The 22,913-nt window shown below is 42.3% G+C and overlaps 1 protein-coding gene and 1 pseudogene across 3 annotated transcripts in view; one reads left to right on the top strand and one right to left on the bottom strand.

Annotated features, from left to right (window-relative positions):
- Positions 1-3,807: 3,807 nt before the first annotated feature.
- MAP3K5 (mitogen-activated protein kinase kinase kinase 5) overlaps positions 3,808-22,913 on the top strand; it is a 212,589-nt gene continuing 193,483 nt past the window's right edge. For 2 of the 3 annotated variants that reach the window (XM_037520446.2, XM_054697861.1), the window contains exon 1: positions 4,221-4,693. In XM_037520446.2, coding sequence (XP_037376343.1) covers positions 4,252-4,693 — 442 coding nt within the window. In that variant the 5' untranslated portion in view covers positions 4,221-4,251. Of the gene's footprint in view, positions 4,694-22,913 lie in introns of all 3 variants that reach the window. The other variant, XM_037520445.2, reaches the window with a different exon arrangement.
- On the bottom strand, positions 9,467-10,285 carry LOC119253153 (40S ribosomal protein S3a-like; annotated as a pseudogene).

Genomic DNA, 22,913 nt, shown 5'->3' with positions numbered 1-22,913 from the left:
ATGTCATGGACTCTTTATGATATTACAATTCCATCATTTAATGATTATGATTTAATACTGCCAATAGCTTCCAGAAAAAAATTGCCATTTGTGAAGCATCTAAATATTTCCTTGGATTCCTTTTCCCCCCAATGCAAAATATAACAAGTTTTTAGCTTACAATAAGAAATATAATCCCTTTCAGGATCTCTCCTGGTGGCACAGGTGGTTGAGCGCAGGCTGTGAAGCTGTCCACAGCCTCTGCAGTGCTGGTTTGATCCCGGCCGGCTGACAAGGGCCCCACATGGTGTGGCAGACCTCTCCTGTGTCGCCTGCTGCTCCCCTCAGCAGTGTATTTCCATCAGTCTGCCTGGTCTGTTCCCCACTCTGTCTCTGGTGAATCCTCTCACCCTCCCGCGCATCTGGCCTGTACCCTGGTTCTTGTATAAATAAATAAATAAATCTTTAAAAAAAGAGAAATACAATCCCTTTTATTCCTCGCATTTATTAAGGTAATGTAACCAGAAAGCTTTTATCTGATATATATTATTTTAGATTCCTCAGAAGTGCTTTCATTGAATTAATATGTAATATTGTGTTCTTAGCTTTAATAAATATTATACATATATGTGAGGAACATATATACTTTTGTAGAAATCCATGTTCAGTTGCATTGTATTGCCCAATGTCCTCTATGTCAGACTCTGTGGAATAACGTTCTTACAGAATTCAGTAGCAGAGACATAGTCATTAATATGAATATGTATACTTCTATGGGTTTTCTTTTTATTTTGAAAGTCAAAACAAAATCAGCTACATTTAATAATCAATTGAGAGACCTCCTTTGTGGCACAAGAGGTTAAGATGCAACCTATGAAGCTGTTCGCGGCCACTGCAGCACAAGTTCAAACGTCCAGCCAGCCAGGGAGCAACCCACATGGCTCAGCAGACGTCTCCTGGCTTGCACACTGCTCCCCTCAGCAGTGTACTTTGGTCAATCTGTCTGTTCTGTTCCCCACTCTGTCTCTAGTGAATCCTCTCACCCCCCACATTTCTGGCCTGTATCCCAGCTCTTGTATGCATAAATAAATAAATCTTTAAAAAATATAATCAATTGAATTATCGATTATAATTAATTATTCCAGATGCTTGATACCCCTTTTGTTGGTCTTCTTATTCATTTCTAGTCATTTAAATTACATTTACCTTGTTTTCATGTCGCCTGAAATAATTTTTCACATTAAGAATCTATTGTATTCTCATTTATCTGAGGATACAGAGAAAAAGAGCAAACCTAGCTCCTAAAGCAAAACTAGCTAGCTAGAAGATTCTCACCTGTCTCAGGTTTAAGATCCACCATTTTGCCCTTCAAGATTAAACATGAAAACCCAAAATAGGCAATACTTTTTCTGCTATTCACCACTACTTTTTTGTATTAGAAAAAGGCGTTCCTTCTACAGAGACAAATTGCAAAATCCTGGAAGATCAAATCAGAAAAAAAGGTTTTCATTCCCAAGATGAGCTCTCTGAGGCATGTGTGGCAAACTGAGGTCAGGTGGGATTCCAGCACATCCATGCCATACCTGGTGCCCTTCTGCCTGTTCATGGGTCCAAATTTAAGTCATAAATTGATCCATCTGAATGGATATTGTGGATAATATTGGATAATATTCCATAGTAATGGATAATATTCCATTCAGGATGGAATTGTGTAGCTATTAGTTGCATTTCCACCCCTTAACGCTTTACTACTCAAATTTTTCATCTTTCCTTCCCCCAGCTTGGATTGTGGAATATCCATTCTGTATTATGCATAGTCAACTATCAGTTATAGAAATGGAAATGTCACATGGCTGAAGATGAAGCAGCTTAAACCATGCCATTTGGGCAAGGAGAGAGTTTTGGGACCAAGAAAAGCAGACTTTCAGCATTGCTTTGAGTGTGGGTGCCAGTCATCATTAACACTGTTAGAGTTATTACATCAATCCAATGTAAAACAAGTGGGCTAAGTAAGACAAAAATAAAAATTGTGTGTGAAAAAGGACTCTGAAACACTCTGGAAGGGAAGTAAGTTGTGAAAGGGCCTAAAAAGTTATGGTTTGTGAAAAGAACTTAATATATAATCTTAGATCTTATTTCTGTAGTGAAGTACCATTTGAGAATTAAGGCGCTCTCATTTTCCAGACATGGTCTTAATAAATCTCCAGTGTTTATTGATTTTTTTTTATCAGGATGGGGTGGATGGAAGATTATCTGCTCCCACAGATTACCTGCTTCCAAGTTGTTGGAAATATTAAAAATTGAATATCTTTTAGGATCCCATCATATTTTATTTCAGTATGATCAGTGTTTCACAATATATCTACTTTCCTAATGATCTCAAATCCAAAGGCAGGTTTGGTTCACACAGATTCCAGTGGACATGAAGAATATAAAGTTTCCTTAGTATAAATTTACTTCTATCATTTTACAAATCTTTAGAAAAATCCCATGTCACTTTCCTTCACTCAGGATGGAATTGTGTAGCTATTAGTTGCATTTCCTCCCTTTAACGCTTTACTACTCAAATTTTTCATCTTTCCTTTCCCCAATTTGAAGTAAATTGCGTTTCTTCTTCTATTTTTTTTTCCCCATACAAGGCATTAATCTCAGTTCCAGAGCACGGGACGTTGAAAACCTTTCACTGATTTTCCTAACAGCATTCAGGAGAAGTTCTCTAGAACTTACACATCTGGTTTTTGGCTGCCCCAATAAATACATACTTTTTCATTGTTCTTAAGCAATCTAGGCATTCCCCTTTGCCTTCCCCGGTGCGATTTAAAAAAACAGAATAAGTCACTTAATTTTCTTTGATCTGGCCAAGATTTGCCAAGTCGGGGGTGTAGTCCTCATTATCCGCTGCAAGTATGGAAGCGGTGGTGGTGGTGAAGGGGGACACTCGGGTTTTAAGATCTTAAAGCCCTTGAGGTCAATCAACAACTCATTCACGACAACACAAGGTACTGCAAATTTTTAAATGAAAAATAGATGGGGCAGACCTATTAAATGTAGCCTACCACTTCCGGAGCGCCCCTGTCACGAACCAAAAAAAAAAAAAAAAAAAAAAATCAAAAAACCAAACACACACACACACACACACCCCCACCCCACCCTCCGAATTTAGGCCCCAGCTCCAGGGCGTAATTTAAAAATCTTCCCGCCGCGCGCCGCGCAGCGCTCCCCGGGCCGCCCCGGCCCGCGCGCGGTACCCCAAAGCGCCGCCGCGCGAGCCCAGCAGGGCCGGGAGGGGGCGCCCTGGCGGCGAGGAGCGCGCCAACGCCTCTCGCGCCGGCTCGCCAGACCCGAGGACTCGCCGGAGACTTTTGCGCCCTCCTGCCGTCGCGCGCGTGGCGGGCTTTCGCCTTCTCCGGGTCTGCGGGGGGCGCAGCGCGCGGCGAGCCGGCGGCGGCGGCGGGGAACCCCGGCCCGCGCCGCGCCCGGGGCTGGGCAGAGACCGCGAGCGGCGGCGCGATCGGCTGCGTCCCGACTCGAGCTTCCCAGCAGCGCCCTCCCCCGGGGCGGGCCCTGACTTTCGGGGCCGCGACGAGTGGGCGGCCAGAAGCCGGTGGCCGCCACGCCGAGACTCGGGAGGCGAGGCTGGCGCTGGGACGCCGCGGCCCCGGCGGGCCGTGGAGCAGCGAGGCCGGGGAGGCGGAGCAGATCGCGCCGCGGAGCGGGCGCTGCCTCCGAGGGGGAGGCGGATCCTCCCGGCAGCACCAGCTGCCGCCGCTCCCGGACGCGGCCGGGGCGCCCGCCCGCCTGTCAGGTGCCGGCCAGGTAGCCCCGCACCCAGAGGGCACCTTCGGCGGCCCCTCCCCGAGCTGCCGGCGCGGAAGGAGTCGGGGCAGCGGCGCGCGGGGCGAGCGGGGCGCACCGCACCCCGAGCGCGGCGCCCTTGAGCCGCACCGCGGCGCAGGTCCGCGAGGCGACCCGGCCCGCCAAGAGAAGGAAGCGCCGTCCCTTCCCGCCCGAGCCGGCTCCCCACCCCTCGCCCCCGGCACCCCGCAGCGGGCGAGCGGCGCGGCCACGGAGGCGCCGAGGAGGGGCGAGCCGCCGCCCGGCAGCGGCGCGCCTTCGGGGGACAGGGCGCCCGAGAGGCGGCGGCGGCGCGGCGCGGAGGGCGCGACCCGCGATGGCAGCTGCTTAGCCCGGCGCGCGCGGAGCAGCCCGGAGCTGTGGCTGGCCAGACGGGGCGCCTGGGCTGGGGACCCCGCCGCCGCCCGGCCGGGAGAGATGAGCGCGGAGGCGGGCGAAGGCATCACTTTCTCCGTGCCACCCTTCGCGCCCTCGGGCCTCTGCGCCGTCGCCGAGGGTGGCAGCTGCCGGAGGGGAGGCGCGGCGCCGGCGGCCGAGGGCGAAGAGGACCAGCTCCCGCCGCCGCCGCCGGGCAGCTTCTGGAACGTGGAGAGCGCGCCCGGCCCCGCGTGCCCCGCCGCCCCCGCCGCGAGCAGCGCCACCCGCGGCAGGGGCAGCTCCGGCGGCGGGGGCGGCCGGCGGACCACCGTGGCTTATGTGATCAACGAGGCGAGCCAGGGGCAGCTGGTGGTGGCCGAGAGCGAGGCCCTGCTGAGCCTGCGGGAGGCGTGCGAGGCGGTGGGCGCCACCCTGGAGACCCTGCACTTTGGGAAGCTGGACTTTGGGGAGACCGCCGTGCTGGACCGCTTTTACAATGCAGGTGCGTGTGCGACCCCCTTCCCTGTGCTCGGCGGCCACGGGCCGCGCTTCCCCGGGCTGCCACGGGGAGGGAAGAAAACATGTTTTTCTGGGCGACAAGCGTGCTTCCTTCTTATTTACTTACTGCCCCACCTTAGGGGCAGCGAGCGGCGCTGCGTGACTGCTGCTGGCGCGCGCCGCCCCTGGGAGCGGGTGCTGTGCAGGGGACCCACCCGCTCGGCACCCCTCCGCCCGCGGGCTCGTGGGGCCGTGGGAGCCTCTTGGAGAACTTCTGCTCTGCAGCAGGGCAAGCTGTTGGCTTCCATCAGTTCTCCGTCCAGTGTCTTGATTTCTCTGCTCCCAGGTTGACCTGTATTTTCCTTCTGTGTATTCCTAAGACGGTTCCAGGTGGCATTCTTGTTTCCCTCTGTGTGGTTTGGGGAGTGCAGGAAAGGTGGCCCACGCCACGCACCAGTGGCAGGCAGTGTGTCTCTGAATTTGGTTATCATGTCTTGATCGCCCCAGCTCTTTCCCTGAACAAGTTTAGTGGCTCGAACCTCCCATCTCTTAGTAATTTGAACTTGCAGGTAATTGCTTCCAAAAGTGATAACATTGCAACTTGCACTAACCTCATGTGGTGTGTATGTGAGGAGTTGGGTGAAAGAACCACCGTCTGTTCTTTCATTGCCCCGTATGCCCTGCTGGGCTGGAAGGTTTTTAAGTTGACATAGTTTAAAACGCTGGTATTTCATGTTAATGAACTAAGACTGGGTTGACCATTAAAGTGATCGGTAGACTAAGCCATGAAAAAAGACCCTATCTTTTCAAATTGTCACAGATTTCAGAAAATGTTGGGTAGTTCTGGTGATTGAAGCAATTAGCTGTGAGCACATGTTAGGAATAACATGTTACTGAAACCTACTTTAGCACCCTGCACAACCGAAGTTGAGAATATGTACGTGTATTGTGTAAGTGAGGGTAGAAACTTTGATTTAATGGTAGTTTCAAATAAGAAGTTCCTTGCATGTGTGATGACATAAAAGGTTCTATATTCCAGTCCTGTTTTCAGTTCTTACTCTCTTCAGTCACTTCAGAACACCTGAAATAGGCTTATGTCAGTTTTGGATTTCAGCCAAAGCTGAATATTTTAAGAACAAGAAGAACTTCTTGTTAAGGAAACCAGACTAAATAAACTAGGACTTTCTGGTTCTGGTATTTTTTACAGCCTCGGTCTTCATAACTGAATATAGATATATCTTAGGTTCTTTGGGTGACTTGCTATGAAAATGAGATAAACATAACTTTTCTAAAAACTGCAGCACACTTATTTTTGGATTGTGATTTGGAAGAACCAAAAGATATGTGAGGAAACACCCACCTAAACACAGAGCCTATTTTTATTGCATTGATAGATTATTTTTTTATAAGGCTCTATAAAAATATCTTAAACGCTACGCTAATTTGAAAAAAAAATTTCTTAACAGGGCTCACTTACTATTTATTCTCCAAAAATCCATCTCTGGGAAAGGGAAGGAGAAAAACTAGAAAGAACCTGACATTTGACTGTAACTCATTTAATCCTCCAAACAAGCCGTGAAGGAAGTACTTATTTAGCCTTTTTTAGCTGAGAAGACTAGGGACTCAAGGTAAAAACTGGTCAATGCGGGATTCCACTTCAGGTGACTGACCTTGAGAGGTCCTGCCTGGCCCTTGCTGCCTTCATTGAACTGGGATGATTTACTCTCAGAATCAGGGGACACTTGCCATCTTGGAATCACATGGCAGTGAGCTGGCAGGGCCTTTTGAGCCTTTCAGGTATCCTGTGGCGTTCTAGGGGAGGGGCGGTGGGGGTGTGGGGAAGACCAGTGTTTCCAGGTCAGCTCTGTCCGCAGAGCCACTGCCCCCGGGAGTAGGGCCCTGCCTATCTTTGTGCCATGAACTTTGAACCTTCTCATTCAGCATGAAAATGTGGCAGAATGAAGATGTTACCTGTTGTGTCCAAACTCTGTTTTTCTCAAGTGAGGGGCCACCAAGTTTGCTGGTAGTTGAACTTTCCTTCTGATTCCTCAGACAGTGATTGCTCTTTTCAACCCCTTCACCCTTCACCCTCATTGGCAAATTTTTCAAAACTTTGGTCACATGATAAATTGTAGATGTGCATGAGGTCTCTCTCACAACTAGTACGCTCTGCCACCAAGAGCAGCCATCAGCTTACCTAAACAAGCAATTGTGGCAGGGTTTAATGGACACTGAAATCAAATTTCATATAATTTACAAGATAATATTCTTTTAATTTTCTTAAAACCATTACATATGTAAAAACCATCCTTAGGGTACAAGATGTATCAAAGTAAGCCTGGCAAGGTTAGGCCCCTGAGTCTGTGCTGCCCTTTGTAGTCTGTCATCCAGCTCCACTTGAAAGCAGAATCATTATGCTATGGTAGCAAGAGCCCTGTCCCTCAAGTTAGATCTAACTTTTTATTCTGGCTCTGCTTGAGACCATGTGCTTGTGAGCAAGGCCTGCAAAATTGAGCAGAGGTGGAAGTGGAGAAGGAAATTAAATGAAGTTTCTTAGGAAGCCCTCGTTTAATCCAATGAGTTTGCAAAGGCAAGGCAGCATGGCTTATAGGGACAGAGCATTGGAACAGGCTTCTTTTCTCATTTAGAGCAAGTAATTTAAAACCCCAGAAAAGAGCAGATAGTTGGAGTACTTGCTCTTTGAGATTCCCTGTAGCTCTCAAATTAGGTACTTTCAAATTATGTCATTAATACAAAATTGAACCATTTCGGTCCTTAGAGGTAAATGAATTGCTTGCATATATCATGTTCCTGGCCTGAGGAGTCTAGAGTTGGGGGATTTGGGGTAGGGGAGGGAGGATAGATTCAAAGGCTGTAGCTGGGCCTCTGTGAGGATCCCCTGAATGCCCCTGACCTCCTGGGAAAAACGTGTAGACAGGCTCAGGGTGGGGAGGGTTCAGAGAGGACCCTTGGACTGAGATGGAAGAGTAAGCAAGGATGACTTAACAAGGGTCTCACTATTTCAAAGGGAATGCTGGTGTTGGAGTGACTCAACTTACTGGAATGGATATGAGCCTAAAGTTTGCTTACATTTTTACAAGCCTTCCCTATCTGTGTACTGGTGTCATTGAAGAATATTTTCCACGTTTGGGTTATTGTTTAACTATAATCTACTTGTTCTGTGGCAACACTTATTCTCTTATTCATTCTTATTCTGAGGTGACACTAATTTGCTAACAAAGCTTTTATAAAAATTCATCAAATTTACCTATGCAAAACTAGCAGTCAGAGTGGCAGGTGCCAAGCAGACCACCTCCTTTCCTGGCCCCTGCCATGTAGATAGCACACTTCTGTAAAAATAAGAGATGCCAGTGAAATGGAGCTACTCTATTCAGGAGCCAGACCTTCCCTGGCAAGGTCTCTAAGACATTTTTTTAGATGCCCTCAGTTCTGTGACATATAGCTAGAATGAATCAACTTTATATTCCCCTATTTTGCTTAGGAGAAAACGGAATCATGAAGAGATTATATTCCTTCATTCAGGTCATAGCATGGAGGCTAGCTGCTTGGAGGCTCACACTTTCTGTGGGAACAGTATTATAGATGGGGATGAGAGACAGGATCCTAGAAGCAACCTGGTAACTCACTCAGTGCAGGTGAAGTGTGTGACCCATTCACTGTTTTCAATCTTCTGGAAATTATGTTCCTGAAACCTACGACTTTGGATGCTCCTTACTCTGGCATCATCTTGGCCAGATGTGGGAGCATCATCATGTTGAATTGTTAGTGATGAGAGGAGAGGCTGACATAAGGGACCTTGGAAGGATGGGGGATCCACAGGAAGAGGATGGAAGCTGGGCCAGGATGAAGTAGGATCCTTGAAGGAGGAAGCTGCACAGCAGGGGATCCATTAACACTTTCACCTCTTTCAAGCTTCTGCCTCTCCTAACCTATTTATTGCCCTGATTTCCTGCTGATGTGAGACCCAGGGACTTTGCTTTGCTCAAGGCCACCTCTGTTTCTGTCTCTTTCTCTGTCTCTGTCTCTCTTTCTGTCTCTTATCTTTCTGTCTCTGACTCATTCTCTCATAGTTGACCCAGGTAAAATTGACTGCCAGCTTCCCCTTTTCCTGCTACCAGCCATTACATCCGCCTGGGTCTTTTAGCCCGGCTCTCTGTAGATTGCAATCTCACTCCGCCTTTCAACCTGTGGCAACAGTGGGTAACAGGAAGGAAACAGGCACTGGCTGACAATTTAAGAACATCTCTATTATGGACCTGCTTTATTTGAGCACATAATGAAAGACACCGAGTTAGGCCGTGTCACTGCAGAGGTGTTTGAGCTATGTGGGCAATGGTTCTACTTGTGTTCTTTGAAGCAACTTAGGACTTCTAGTCTTATTTGATAAACAAACAGTGCAAAAGCAAGCATAACCCTTGTCTCCTATTTATCTCAGACTGAGTAGTTTTTGAGAGTCTTCCAGCCTACTTCTGCATTTTCTACTTTCAAATCCAGTGAGGTTTTCACAGTCTTTCATTTCATATACATTGTTTCTTACACTATAGGTAGGAGGTGAAGCCTATTTTCTAGAATGCTTTCCATGAGTCAGTTGAAAACTGGACATATGTTTGCCAACATGTTATTCTTCCAAATATGGATATTATAAATTGAGAGAGAAAATTTAATAGCCACTAACTGTCATGATTCCTTAAGAACAAGATTATTAAAAATTTATTGATTGATATATATTTTTTTGAAACATCACAAATTTGACTTTTTATTTGTCATCATTGAAAGTCTTATTTTTAACAGATTCTTGAACTGTTGGTTCATATCCATCAGCTCGTTCAACTTTTGCACCTGTCTCATCACCAGTAGCTTTTTCCAGAGCTACGGCCTTCACCATGAAGCTCCATGAGTTTTCCCAGTTCAAACTTGGGCTTCTTCAGCATATTTACTTTTCTAACCAAGACATCATGGAATGGGTAGATAGACTGGCAAGGCTTTTCTATGTCTTTCCCAGTGCTGTCTGGAATCAATTTATTGACCACCTCTTTCAAGTCATTTGTCTGCACCTCTCAGGTAATGATTTCCATCATTTTTTTCCGGATTTGGCGGACCTGTTGGTGCTGAGCATAAGTCTTCCAAATCTGATTGTTGTGGTTTTTAGTAAAACCAACACAGAAGAGATAAAGCAAATAGCTGTCCGTAGTCTTGACATCAACATGAGCTTTGATCATGGTCTGTCATTTTTTGACCATGGAGCACATTTTATCTCGGGTAAGATCCATGCATGAAAGTTTGTCAGGCAGTTTTTGCCCTGAACATCCTCAGTAGTTAGCTTGAATTTTCTAAATGCAATTTCATCATTCTGCAGATCAGCGAGGCTCACTTCAAATACACGACCTTTGAGGCCATCAGAGGCAATTTTGGTTCCTTGAGTTCTCATCACTAATATTTTTCCAATATTTCTTATATTGAACATTGGTGGCACTTTCACATCACACCAGTCTTTCTTAGAAAATGGATCAACCACTTTCTTCTTGGCTCCCTTTTTGCTACCTTTTGTAAGGCGCTTGTTTTTGCCGACTGCCATGGTGCTGCATGGAGAGCCAAAAGGGGTGAGAGATATATATATCTCATTATATATATATATATATATATATAATTATATATATATATATATAATTTTTTTTAAACATCATTGTTCATTTTTGTACAATGTTTGCGTTCGCCTCTCAGGTATAATCCCTGTAAAATTCCCACCACTAGTTCACTGGTGCACCATCACTATAGTCCCTTGTGCTCTTCCCTCCCATTTTGATTCTTCTCCCTCCCCCTCCCTTGCAGAATGTCTCTGATTTATAGTTGCCTGTTAATTTTGGTTTTTTATTTATTGTTTTTTTTCCTGATCCCTTATTTGGTTCCTCTATATTCCTCCTATAAGGGAAATCATCCGATAATTTCTTTTTCCTTCTGGCTTATTTCACTGAGCATAATCCCTTCCAGCTTCATCCATGTTGCTGTGAATGGCATGAATTTCTCTTTTCTGATTGCTGAATAGTATTCCATTGTGTTTATATACCGCATCTTCTTCATCCAGTCCTCTCTTTTTGGGCATTTGGGTTGTTTCCATATTTTACCTATTGTAAACACTGTTGCAATAAACATAGGGGTACAGGTATCCATTTGAATTAATGTTTTTGTGTCCTTTGGGTAGATCTTTAGGAGTGGAATTGCTGGGCCATATGGTAGCTCCATTTTTAGTAGTTTGGGAGCCTCCAGACAGCTTTCCATAGTGGTTGGATCAGTTTGCATTCCCACAAGCAGTGCAGGAGAGTTCCTTTTTCTCCACATCCTCGCAGCCAACATTTGTTGTTGCTAGTTTTTTTAATATGTGCCATTCTTGCTGGTGTGAGGTGGTAGCTCATTGTGGTTTTGATTTGCATTTCCCTGATTATAAGGGATGTTCAACATTTTTTCACATGCTGGTTGGTCATTTGCATTTCCTCTTTAGAGAAGTGTCTTTTTAGCTCTTCTGCCCATTTTTTTGACTGGATTGTTTACTTTGTTTTTGTTGAGTCGGGTGAGCTCTTTGTAGATTTTTGTGATCAGTCCCCAATCAGTTGTATGGAGTACAAAACTTTACCCCCAATCAGTGGTGTGTCTCTCTGTTTTGGTTAATGTCTCTTTTGCTGTACAGAAACGTTTTGGTTTGATGTAATCCCAGCTGTTTATCTTTTCCTTTACTCTCTTTGCTTTGAGGGAACAGTCATTAAAGATGTTACTGAGATGTATGTCATGAAGTGTTTTGTCTATATTTTCTTCTATGTATTTTATGGTTTCAGATCTTATGTTCAATTCTTTTATCTGTTTTGAGTTGGTTTTTGTGTATGGTGTGAGATAGTAGTCTAGTTTCATTCTAACAAAAGATATTTTTATGTTGAATTAGGGAAGTATAACCTTAGTTAGGTTATACCTAACTAGTTAAGTATAACTCTTTGCATATAGTAAATGTTTGGAAAAACTCATTATTTCTTGTTCCTGTTTCCCATTTTGTTGTGAATAAGTGAAAAGGTTGCCATCCCCACCCACACAGCAGTATTTGAACTTCTAACAGAAGCTGCCTTACAGACCCTTCCCATAAGAAACCAGACTTGGCAAAACTATCAAAAGAGCAAACATTGACAAACTCATAAGGACACACTTCGGTTAGGAAGAGATTAAGAAAGTAATCCCAGCAAAGCCTCACACACAGCTTTTCTCTAGTTTTGTAACTTTTTGCTGGTTGGCCAAGGGGGCAGCTCCTGCCCACCCCCTCCAAACCCAGAGCACTGTGCACCTCTTAGTTTGATTTTTTTTTTTAATAACAAGTCAGCTAAGGCAACATTTTAATTCTCAAAATGAGCTTTACTAGGAAATTGGAAAAAAAGAAAACTCCAAAACACGAAAATAAATTAGTGTTTAGAACACCATTTTTTTTTTCTTTTTCTTTTATCCAAATGGCCAACTGCTCATGATCATGAAGGACCCTGTATCCCAGGTGCCTGGTTTCTTCCTTCTGTCTGGTTGCCTTTGGTTTGCTGGAGACATTCATTAGTTGGTAGTTCTGGCTAGTTCCATTTCTGGGTGAAGTCTAATTATAGGTGCTCAGTGTGGCCTAGTCTCCCCAGTGACTTAGGTAGGTGCCAGCCTTCTCTGCCACAGGTCATTTCTTCTCTGGTGGCAACCAGGACTATCCTCTGCTTCCTGTTTCAGAGTCTTGTTAGAGGCCCCTGCAGTTCCTGTTTCTGATTTGTGGGATAAAGTTGGCTCACAGCTTCTTTTTGGAGCAGTGGGAGATTGTTAAGCAGAAAACCCTATGAGAGAGCAAGTTTGCACCAAATGGATATCATCTATTTTCACTTTCCAAGTCATTGCATAATGTGTTCCCTTCAAACACTGCCCTACTGTGTGGGGAGCAAGAGGAAAGTTGAACAGGCAGGCAGTAGGGTGGGAGTGGGCAGTGTTCAGGACCTCCCAGCTATGTGGGAATCAGGAAAAAACTGGAAACCCCTACCCTGAGGAGAGGTATGCCTTAGAAACAGCTTTGCTTTTCTAAAATTTGGATATAGGTGTGTGGAGAAGTTGGCTGTGTTTAAGACAGCCACTCTTATTTTCAGACAGCAAAATTAAATTTGTAACAGTCCCTAGTGGCGTCACATAAGAAAAAAATCAAGGCAAAATTATAAATTATTGAAAAATCCACCAGTGATTCTAATGCCTTGTTTTCTTTACTTGCTTTAACATTCTGCCTTTTTTCTCTGGCTGGAGATGAATACATTGATCAAAGTATGTGCCAGAGTATTGGAGAAGGAGAAAGGATTGGAGACAAAGGTGATTTTTAATGTCTTGTCTGACTACTGCAGAAACATTTTTAAAGTGAGTAGATCTTTTATTTTACCTTTCAGTATTTTTTTTTCAAGAGAATAAAGCATTAAAAACTAAAATATGTGTAACCCAGAGCACATGTGGTACTTAGGGAAGACAGAAGGGGAGAAAGAAAATTTAAATGTTAGCAGCATCTCCTATTTAAAATCATAACAAAGGAGTCTTAGAAGTTACACAAGGTAACAGTAAACATTCAATTACAGGCAAACCTTTTCTGTTACAGTAGGTAATCAACAGAGAGGAAAGTGCTTGCCTTTGGTATATGATTCATACAGGAAGGAAGTTATATTCCTTTGTACAGCAAGCCTCTAAAAATGGTTGTGACCAAGTATAACAATTTTTCCAGCAGTTTTTGTCTCTTCTGAGAACTTTCGAGAAACAGAAAATGGGGAAAAATTGCCCTGTGAATGTCAGGCTATTTGTGAATTGACTTCAATTAGATTAAACCAAGTATTTGCCTAACCCAGAGAATTCATCCTCCTTTATAAACCTGTTACCCCTATTTCTTACTAAATACTCATCTAAGGAAAATTAGAAAATCCATGATATTCTTCGTCAAAGACTTCTTAATGTCATATTCAAGTTTGGTAATATTTTATTGTGACAGCTGTGAGCTTAGAGCAGCGACAATCATGACTACTAGTGCCATTCCTGCTACCTAGGGACCTGGGCTCTTATCCTCAGCTAAGTATTTTCTAATTTATGGTTTGATCACACTGGGGTGAAATGATAATGTGAAGTTAGATCAGAGTTATAATATAAATGTGCTCTGTGCAATGTAGCCCCCTTTTGATCATTTTTTTTAACTCCATAAAATCAACAAATGGGTAAAGTGAACTATATCTGACAGTTGAAAAAACTCCTCCTTGAAGAAGGTAATGACTTGAGCAGAATAAATCAAGGGGTTGAGTAGGAACCGAACTTGGGTTTTTCAATTTCCAATAACCCCAGTAATTTTCCCACTATACCACTCTCTTTGCCTACAGTGAAAAACATTTCAAAGCACACATGCTGTTGAAGAAGATCAGTGTTAAAATCTTCATCTAAGGGAGCATTTTTATGAGCAAGAGTCATAGCAGTGACGATTAAGTTCCCTTTTGTTAAAAAATTTTGGTGACTTCTTGTTAATAGTTTTGTAAGGCAATCCAGCAGAAAGCAGACTTTGACATTCAGTCAATACCAAAGAGGGAGCCTATTGCCTAGCTGATTCCTGGTCACTAGTTGCTGGTGCTATAAACTGGACTTTCTCCAGGCAAGACTTAGGCTATTTTCTGGGCATGGCAGTCAGATGGACTGCCAAGTGTGAGAGCAAAACAAGCATTTCTCTAAAGAGAGCCAGAGAGCAGGGTTGACAAAACAGCTTGGGGACAGTTCCTTTCCTTGGTTCTACAGAACTTCTGCCTCCTGAGTCCTGATTCGCTCTTCCTTAACATTATAGCATGTTCCCAGTAATCTGTTCTGGAAGCGTGTATTAATTGCTTGTGGTATGCCTCTTACTAAGACAGATGTACTGAAGAGTGACAAAAAAGAAAGCATAAATCTACAGAATAGAGGCTTACAGTTTCTGTTTCCATGGGAAAGACTGATGCTAAGGACGAAGTCAGGAAGAACTACCTGTACTTTCCATCCTTCCCCACACAACTAATTCTATTTTTAAAACATTTTTAAGACATTTAAGTCATGAGACATTTTAGTTATAAAGAAAATACATGTAATGTAAGACACTCCTGCATTCCTAAATATAATAATGGTTAAACATTTTGTCTTTTGTTTCACTTCCCTTTCCTTCTTGCTCTTTTAGAGAAGTAAATTATTCTGGACAAAATTAAAAACCCCTTTCCACCACATCAGTTTTCCTTCTTGGGAAAGGACTTCCTTTATGGAATGTGCTAAATTATAATTTTCATAAGCCCAAAATCATGGTTCTCTACAAATATAAAGACATGTCAGATAATTAATTCATTCATTTTATGAGAAAATCTGTATGATAATAACATTGGTTCAAAGAGGAATCTGAAGAGCAGATATTATACGTACATAATCAGGAATGCTGAATAAATTTGGTAATAGATACAAAACTGACTAAAGGTGATTCTGTAAATATAAGTGTTTGGAGTTGTCTTCTCTATAGCATGGAAATCAGTTGTATGTCTGTCAGACAACATGCGTGTGTGTTGCTGTGGATGAGAATTACTCTCAGTTTTGTGAGACTTAATGTCTCGCCCAGTAGCGCTGTAATGGTTCAACCAGTAGGTGGATGTTTAGAGGTGCACATCCTTCCAGAATCTTATAGTTCCCAGTGGGTGCAGCCCTCCACAGAAAGGATGCCCAGTACTTTCCTTTGCCTAGTTCCAAGTCTTTGACAACTTTTTTTCACAGAAGGTTGGTCCTACTTAACAGCTCTGTGCCTGTGTGTTTTCATCAAGTGCTGTGACCTAGCCAGCACTTGATGAAACAGCCAGGTTAGGGTCTGTTATGTTTTTTCCTCAACTACTCTACTGTCTGTAGCTGTGATTGCCCTGAGAGAATCCCTGAAATGGGGTTCCTAATTGTGGTTGCTTCAGATCAGGAAACATGTAAAAGCTGGATATTAGGATGTCAGTCATGTGCATTTGGGATGTGTTAAGACTATGTAGCCAGAACCAAGCCAGAAATACGAGAGCATACTGGCTAAGTGTCCACAAACCCACCTTCATTCTTACATGAGGAAATCATCATTACTAATAGGAACTTCAGTAGTCTAGACTGCACAATATAGGTTTATTATTTGTAGACAGCAGATGGAAGTCCTTATGATATTTTACAGGTCTGGAAAATCATTGTAAAATTCCAGAGCAAGATATATTGCTTTGGTCTTGTCATTTAAGGCAAGTCATGCCCAGAAGAACGGCATGCATTAATTACCAATGCTGGGTGCTTTGCCAGTCACTCTACATGCCAGAGTTTATTCATCTTTGTGCAGCAGAGGCCATCAGTGGATTAGTTTTACGTAGTGGAAAACTGAGGCCTGGCATAGCTTATCAACTTCCACAGGGTCACATGGCTACTAAGAGGCACAGCCAGGTTGAACCTGACTGTCAGATTCCAGACTCTATTCATTTATAACTATCCTCTTCTGTCTCTCAAAAATAAATTTTCTATTTGAGAGCATTTAAATTATTATTAATACCATGGTTACAGTCTTCTCATTACTAGACATTTATTCACTACTTACAAGATTCCTTTTTTAAAAAAAAGATTTATTTTTTTATTTATACAATAGCTGGGGTACAGGCCAGAGGCGCGGGAGGGTGAGAGGATTCACCAGAGACAGAGCAGGGAGCAAAACAGACAGACTGACCGAAAGCACTGCTGAGGGGAGCAGCAGGCGCGACAGGAGAGGTCTGCTGTGCTATTGTACCTGCACTGCAGAGGCTGTGGGCAGCTTCACAGCGCGGTGCTCAACCCGCTGCACCATGCCACCAGGGAGGCCTTACAAGGTTCCTTTTTAAGGTCTGTATAAAATTAAGCTAAAAGTGCAATTTCTGCCTTTTATGAGTGTAGAGAATACCAGTTGAATTAGATAATAAATAATTTTTGGGAGCCACCACATGCAAGGTGATAGTCTACATAGTAAATAAGTTAAAAATTCAAGGGAATATTTTTAAGAACTTCGTAATATGGGTGATTTCATTGAATTGTATACTTGAGAACAGTATTTAATACTGCTATCATAGATGTGAAAATGCACTGAAATTTCAAAATCTTATGCAACCAAAAACTATACATTGGGCTCTTCCCTTTATTTTTGATATGAAATCAGAATCATACTCAAAATTATTTAATCACATTCCCAATTCTATTGCAAACCATTTATATCTTTTGTAAATATTGACTTCTAAGGAAGTATTATTCTTTAATGAAATTTTTTATATGGATGCTAGTGGAACTAAGTGGAGTTATTGCCTGAGACGAAAGCCTTTTTTCTTATATATTACTTTTATAGTAGTAGAATTTGATCTGTACTTAGTTCTCTTGTATTAATCTTTTCAGTTGAAGAAAGTCTAGGCTTTTGATAATTGAATATGTCAACAATGTAATTTCAGCTTCGTATTCTGTAGGCCTATAGCCATAATAAAATTCTATTGCTAGCTTGTTGATAATTCCTGGAGTATATGGCCCTTGGCTGATAGTCAATATGAGAATGCCAACTTAATGAATGGCTGGGCTAGAATGAGAAAAGTATACAAATAAGTATACAAAATTCCATGTAGATAACAGCAGGCAGGTATTGAATGCATTGTTGATGCAGAAACTTATCTGCATTGTGAGCTACATAACAAATGACTGAGGTGAAATCTGGACTGCCTTTGAATATTCTAAGCCACTTTTATGAATGTACCCTTTACACAACATTTTTAATTATTTTTGAAACACACACAGAGTGATTGATGTATGGTAAGTTCTACCAAATCCATTCCTTATGATTTTTAGGAATTGTTTCTGGGAAACTACCTTTAGTTGATTCAGTGAAAATTCAGATCAAATGAGGACAGGAAGATTTGAGTTACTCAAAACTAACTCCTGATCAGTTTCCCAGATATACTGGCCCAATGTTTACGGTTTATATGCAACCAGTAAGAAAACTTTTGAAGAGAATCTAGAGGTACCTATGGTACCTCTTAGTGTGTGTGTGTGTGTGTGTGTGTGTGTGTGTGTGTGTAGAATAAGTTGCAAAGCACAGTTGCTTGGCTTGACCTGGTGAAATTAGAGAACGATGTTGTAGCTTACAGGTGAATTATGACAAGAATAGTTAGCCTGACTTTTCTTGCCAGGCAACTTTGTGCTGCCAGTATTGTGTGTGCTTAAAGTCTACTTGGCTGTTGGTAAATCTGAAATGAAATTGGAAGGGAAATGCTAGCCTAGACTCTTAACCGAGTCCTAGACTTCTCTTTACCTTATAAATTCAGTGCTGTAGAAAATTCATTTAATCATAAAATATGACACAATGAATGGGTTACCCAAGGACTGATCCTGCAGTGCTTATTAGAATATCCACCTGCATATCTGCATTTCCCCTCAAAATATGAAATTAAGGCCTGTCAGCATCATCTTTGCATAATTATGTTTTTGACTTAACATTAATTTCTAGGAAAATTTTGTGTTTATTAGTCCATTTTGCATATATTCAAATGAGTAGCACGTGTCTAAGTATATTACTCTTTTTTTTTAAGATTTTTATTTTATTTTATTTTTTTTATTTATACAAGCACTGGGTACAGTCAGAAGTGCGGGAGGGTGAGAGAATTCACCAGAGCCAGAGCAGGGAGCAGAGCAGGCAGAAGGACCGAAGTACACTGCTGAGGGGAGCAGCGGGCGGCAGGAGAGGTCTGCGCGCCATGTGGGACCCTCCTCCGGAGGCCGGGGAGCATCCGGGGATCGAATCGGCACTGCAGAGGTTGCGGGCAGCTTTGCAACCCAGCGCTCAACAGCTGCGCCACCGGGGAGGCCCTAAGTATATTACTCTTGATTAACTATGTCACCAATGTTGAAGTGACTAAGATTCTTACTATGAACATAGCATGTGTACAAAGTTCACTTTTAAGGTTCTTTTGAAGAAATGATTTAGATGGCGATATACTAGTTAAGAAGGTACATTGCAGGAACATTTAAAAATTGCCAACGAATGAACATTCATCAGTGTTTAATAATGACAGGCTAGAGAATGACTTGCCTGGTTTGACGGGACCTTTTAAAGTTCAGGCAAAATTCTTCTGTTCTTGATTTTTGTTTAAGGCAACAGATGACAGAAAAAAAAGGCAGACAGTTAATGGCAGGAATTCATAGGTGACTGAACTTAAATAACCTTCATGGTATTTTCTGGTTACATACATAACTGTTATTACCTGTCTCATTTGGTGCCCGTTTGTGACATCTTATAGAAGGTAAAATCTTGATATCATTTTTAAAAAGATTTATTTATTTATACAAGAACTGGTGTACAGGCCAGAGATGTGGGAGGGTGAGAGGATTCACCAAAGACAGAGTGGGAAGCAGAACAGGCAGACCAACCAAAGTACACTGCTGAGGGGAGAAGCGGGCACGACAGAAGAGGTCTACTGCACCATGTGGGCTGCTCCCTGGCCAGCCGGGAATCAAACCCTCGCTGCAGAGGCTGCGGACAGCCTCACAGCACTGCGCTCAACCCCCTGTGCCACCAGGGAGGCCCTCTTCATATCTTAAATGACATTCTTCTACTTCAGCCAAATCTATTATACCCTGAGAATTAAAATAAGATATTGCTCTATCTTCTGGTTTTCCTCCAACATTAAGGCACATATTTCCACTGTGGTGAAATGTAAGTATGTATTGGAAGGGGCTGCCTCACAGCCTCTAAACTTCATGGAGTTCAGGACTGTATTTAGTTAGGTTTTATTTAAAAAGCAGGCTTCATCTTGTTGAATACACAGGGAACATTCTTCCTGATTGATAATCTCCTGATTACCCAGGATTGTAGTCTCTTCTCATTACTTACTTCCATTCTTTTTTTTTTTTTTAAGATTAATTTATTTATACATACAAGAGCTGGGGTACAGGCCAGAGATGTGGGGTGTGAGAGGATCCACTAGAGACAGAGCGGGGAACAGAACCGGCAGACTGACTGAAACACACTGCTGAGGGGAGCAGTGGGTGAGACAGGAGAGGTCTGCCTCGCCATGTGGGTTTCTCCCTGGCTGGCCGGGGATTGAACTCGTGCTGCAGAGGCTGTGGATTACTTCATAGTGCGGTGCTTACCCCCTTGCGCCACCAGGGAGGCCCCAGTTCTATTCATTTTTAATGAGAAATAGCCCGAGAAGGGCCAAACCCCATCCTCAAGTGAGTCCTTCACACAACAATGTGGTTTGACATTACTTGGAAATTTTGAAGCAAATTTGTTCTGTGGAATTTATCTAATGCAGTGCCTAATTCCTCCAGACCACAGCTGCTGAATAGGTTTGTGCTTTCCTCTGAAAATACCTGATCTGCTGAAGTAAGTTTGCAGTGGCAATCATGATTTTTCTGTTTTCAAATGTCACTTTTTTTGGGTCTGTTTTCCGTGGTTTATTTGTCAGGGGAGTAAGAACATGTAATCTAAACAGAATTCTGTGCCAGAGGATAAGCTACACTTAATTTGAGAAAATTTCCTGAGCACACCAAAGGAGGACTAGCTTACAATTGGAGAATCCAAGGCTCTAATCTACTTTCAGTTTGCAGTTGCCTGGTCTAAATGCTCAATTTAAGACTTGGACTGGGTTACAAACTTCTGATGATTTTATATTTAGTGTATGAGAATTATGAGCCTATGAGTCTTTTTTCAAGACTTAATAATGGTCCCTTTTAGTCACAGAAGAAAGTATTGCTCAACTTTTGAACCATAATATATACCTAATATGCGCTCACCAGGGAGATTCCTTCCTGAATCCAGCATATTATGTATTTATGAACATGTGCTTAGTATTCTTTTTTATTTAAGGTAAGACCAATCATGGAACTACTTTTCTTTCTACTTTTATTCTCTCTTTAATTAAGATTTGTGTAATTTTTTGCAATATGTTCCCAGAGTAAAAACTTGATATTTGGGTTATCAAGCAATGGAAAAAGCATGAAGACCTCCACATGTACTAAAATAAAATCAGTGAATTAAAAAAAAAAAAGATTTGTGTAATTTTGTATTGCATGTTTATGTTAGTAGCCTCTATCCATTATCTCATAAAATAATCCTTTTGAAGCTATTAAATAACTCGATTTGTTCTAAGATTCCATATGCAGTGCATACTTGATTCTTTGAGGTATTTTTTTTTTTAAATATTGCTCCATAAGTCTTGCATCATATGTGAAATGACTAAGAAGAAATAACTGAGAAAGTCAAGTCCAATATTATAGGACAATGAGAAATCCTTTGTTAAAAATGTCTGACATAGAAGGAGTAGTTTCAGGCACTTTAAAGGATTGTTAAAATATAATTCCATGTTGCTTTTCCTTGTCTGTCTTGTTTGTCCTGAATCTCTAGTGCCTAATATAGTGCTTGGTACATAATTGATTCTTGATACACACTGATGGATTGAATGCGTGAATAGTGCACTTTCCCTTCTTGATGTGTTAGTTTTGGATTTTGATGTGTGCTTTTCCTACTTAAGTGTATGTTAAGCTTATAGGTGGCAAAATGTTAGAGATTTTGGCAGCTCCCCAAGCCTTCAGGATCAGTGCTTGGCCTCTGGACCGTGTCTGGTACTTCACAGATGAGAATTCAGCCCTTCTCTTGAGGGGTGTAAGGTCTGGTAGAGGAGAGCAGCCCATGAGTGTATGGTAGGTTGAAATGATTGTTTTACTGGAGGTTTATAGAAAGTGCCTTGAGAACACAGATGTTGGGAAGGAAGGAGTGTGGAGGAGATTGGTTTAGGCTTTAGACAGGAGGTGACATGTGAATTGGATTTTGAAGGATGGTGGTGAAAATACTTTTTATGTTGCTAGTATTTTAAATTATAAGAATATTTAAGTCTCCCCACAAGGAAGAGAGACAATAAAAAGAGGGCCTATGATGGAACCATGAAAATACCAGCATTTAAAGATTGACAGAGGAAGACAGCAACTAGTGAAAAAGAAAAATGATCAGGAGATAGGGATCAGGATCAGGGAAAGTTAGGAGAGAAGAGAAGAGAAGAGAGGAAGACATTGCTAGATGAAAGTGTAAAGAAAATTTGCAGATCAGTAAAGTTGAATGTTCCCAAGAAATAACTGGATGTTGCAGAAAAATAACTGGGCTGTTTCATTAGAAAGCCCCTGATAACTTTTGGCGAGCAGTTTCAGCGGTCAATGGCCATCCAGATGTCCAGGGATAATTTCTTGAGTAATTGCTGGAGAACAACAGGCAGCATATAATGAAGAATATCATTTCAATAAATGTATTGGTGAGGGAAGCAGAACGAGAAAGCTGTCTCTGGAAGCAGCGCACCATTTCCAGGATAAGGCACATTGCCTGGTCCTGCCCGTGTTCTTGCCTCCGAGACAGGATGAGGTCAGTAAGCCTTTGTAGGCTTAGTTATTATTTAACTTGTTTCTGTGGGAACATGGAATACAAATTCCCAACCATTTTCTTCTGGAGCACGATTCTCTGTAAGTGTACTTCTGTTTTTTCGTAATTATAATTAACTAGACAAAATTGCCTATAACAGTTAAATTTGAACTCACAATGATGGAACTTAACTGAGGGCTCTTTACTGCTTGAACTCAGTTTATAGAAATGTAGCACTTCTTCAAGAAGTGAAAGTGCTCATTCACTTATGAAATATATCTCTGACTTGGTAAATTTTCATTCATCTAGTGCTGGACTTTACGGACTTTTGAAACCTAAAGAATAAGACCAGGAACCAAAATGCTTTTATTTCCTTAGTCACTTGCAATACTTCATTGCTTGTAACACTAGTCACTTATAAGTGAAAACAATACATTTTTTTAAAAGATCTTGTAAGTCCAGTACTTTCTCACTTTGTAAATTTACAGTGGAAACACACTTTTTCAAAACTCTGATTACTACTGGAGCTTCTTCACTGTAGCTTCCAAACCACTCCAAAGTGGAGGGCTGCTCTGAATAGATTAATGAAGTAAACCCTGGATTAGCTTGAAGGTGTTCTCCTATCAGATAGGTGCATTCATTCCTATTCCAAAAGAAGCTCTCCCCCATCCAACCTGAACGGTTCCATTGTTTTGTTTTGCTAGTGTTTAACAGCTCTTATAGCCTTCTCTCTTTTTTTCTTCTGAATTTATTCCTTTTTTTT

This window comes from Talpa occidentalis, unplaced genomic scaffold (assembly GCF_014898055.3).
Source record: "Talpa occidentalis isolate TD23 unplaced genomic scaffold, MPIMG_talOcc4v2.1 talOcc4.2, whole genome shotgun sequence".
Lineage (NCBI taxonomy): Eukaryota > Metazoa > Chordata > Mammalia > Eulipotyphla > Talpidae > Talpa > Talpa occidentalis.
The sequence above is the reverse complement of the archived record's forward strand: the minus strand, read 5'-3'. Positions and strand labels throughout refer to the sequence as shown.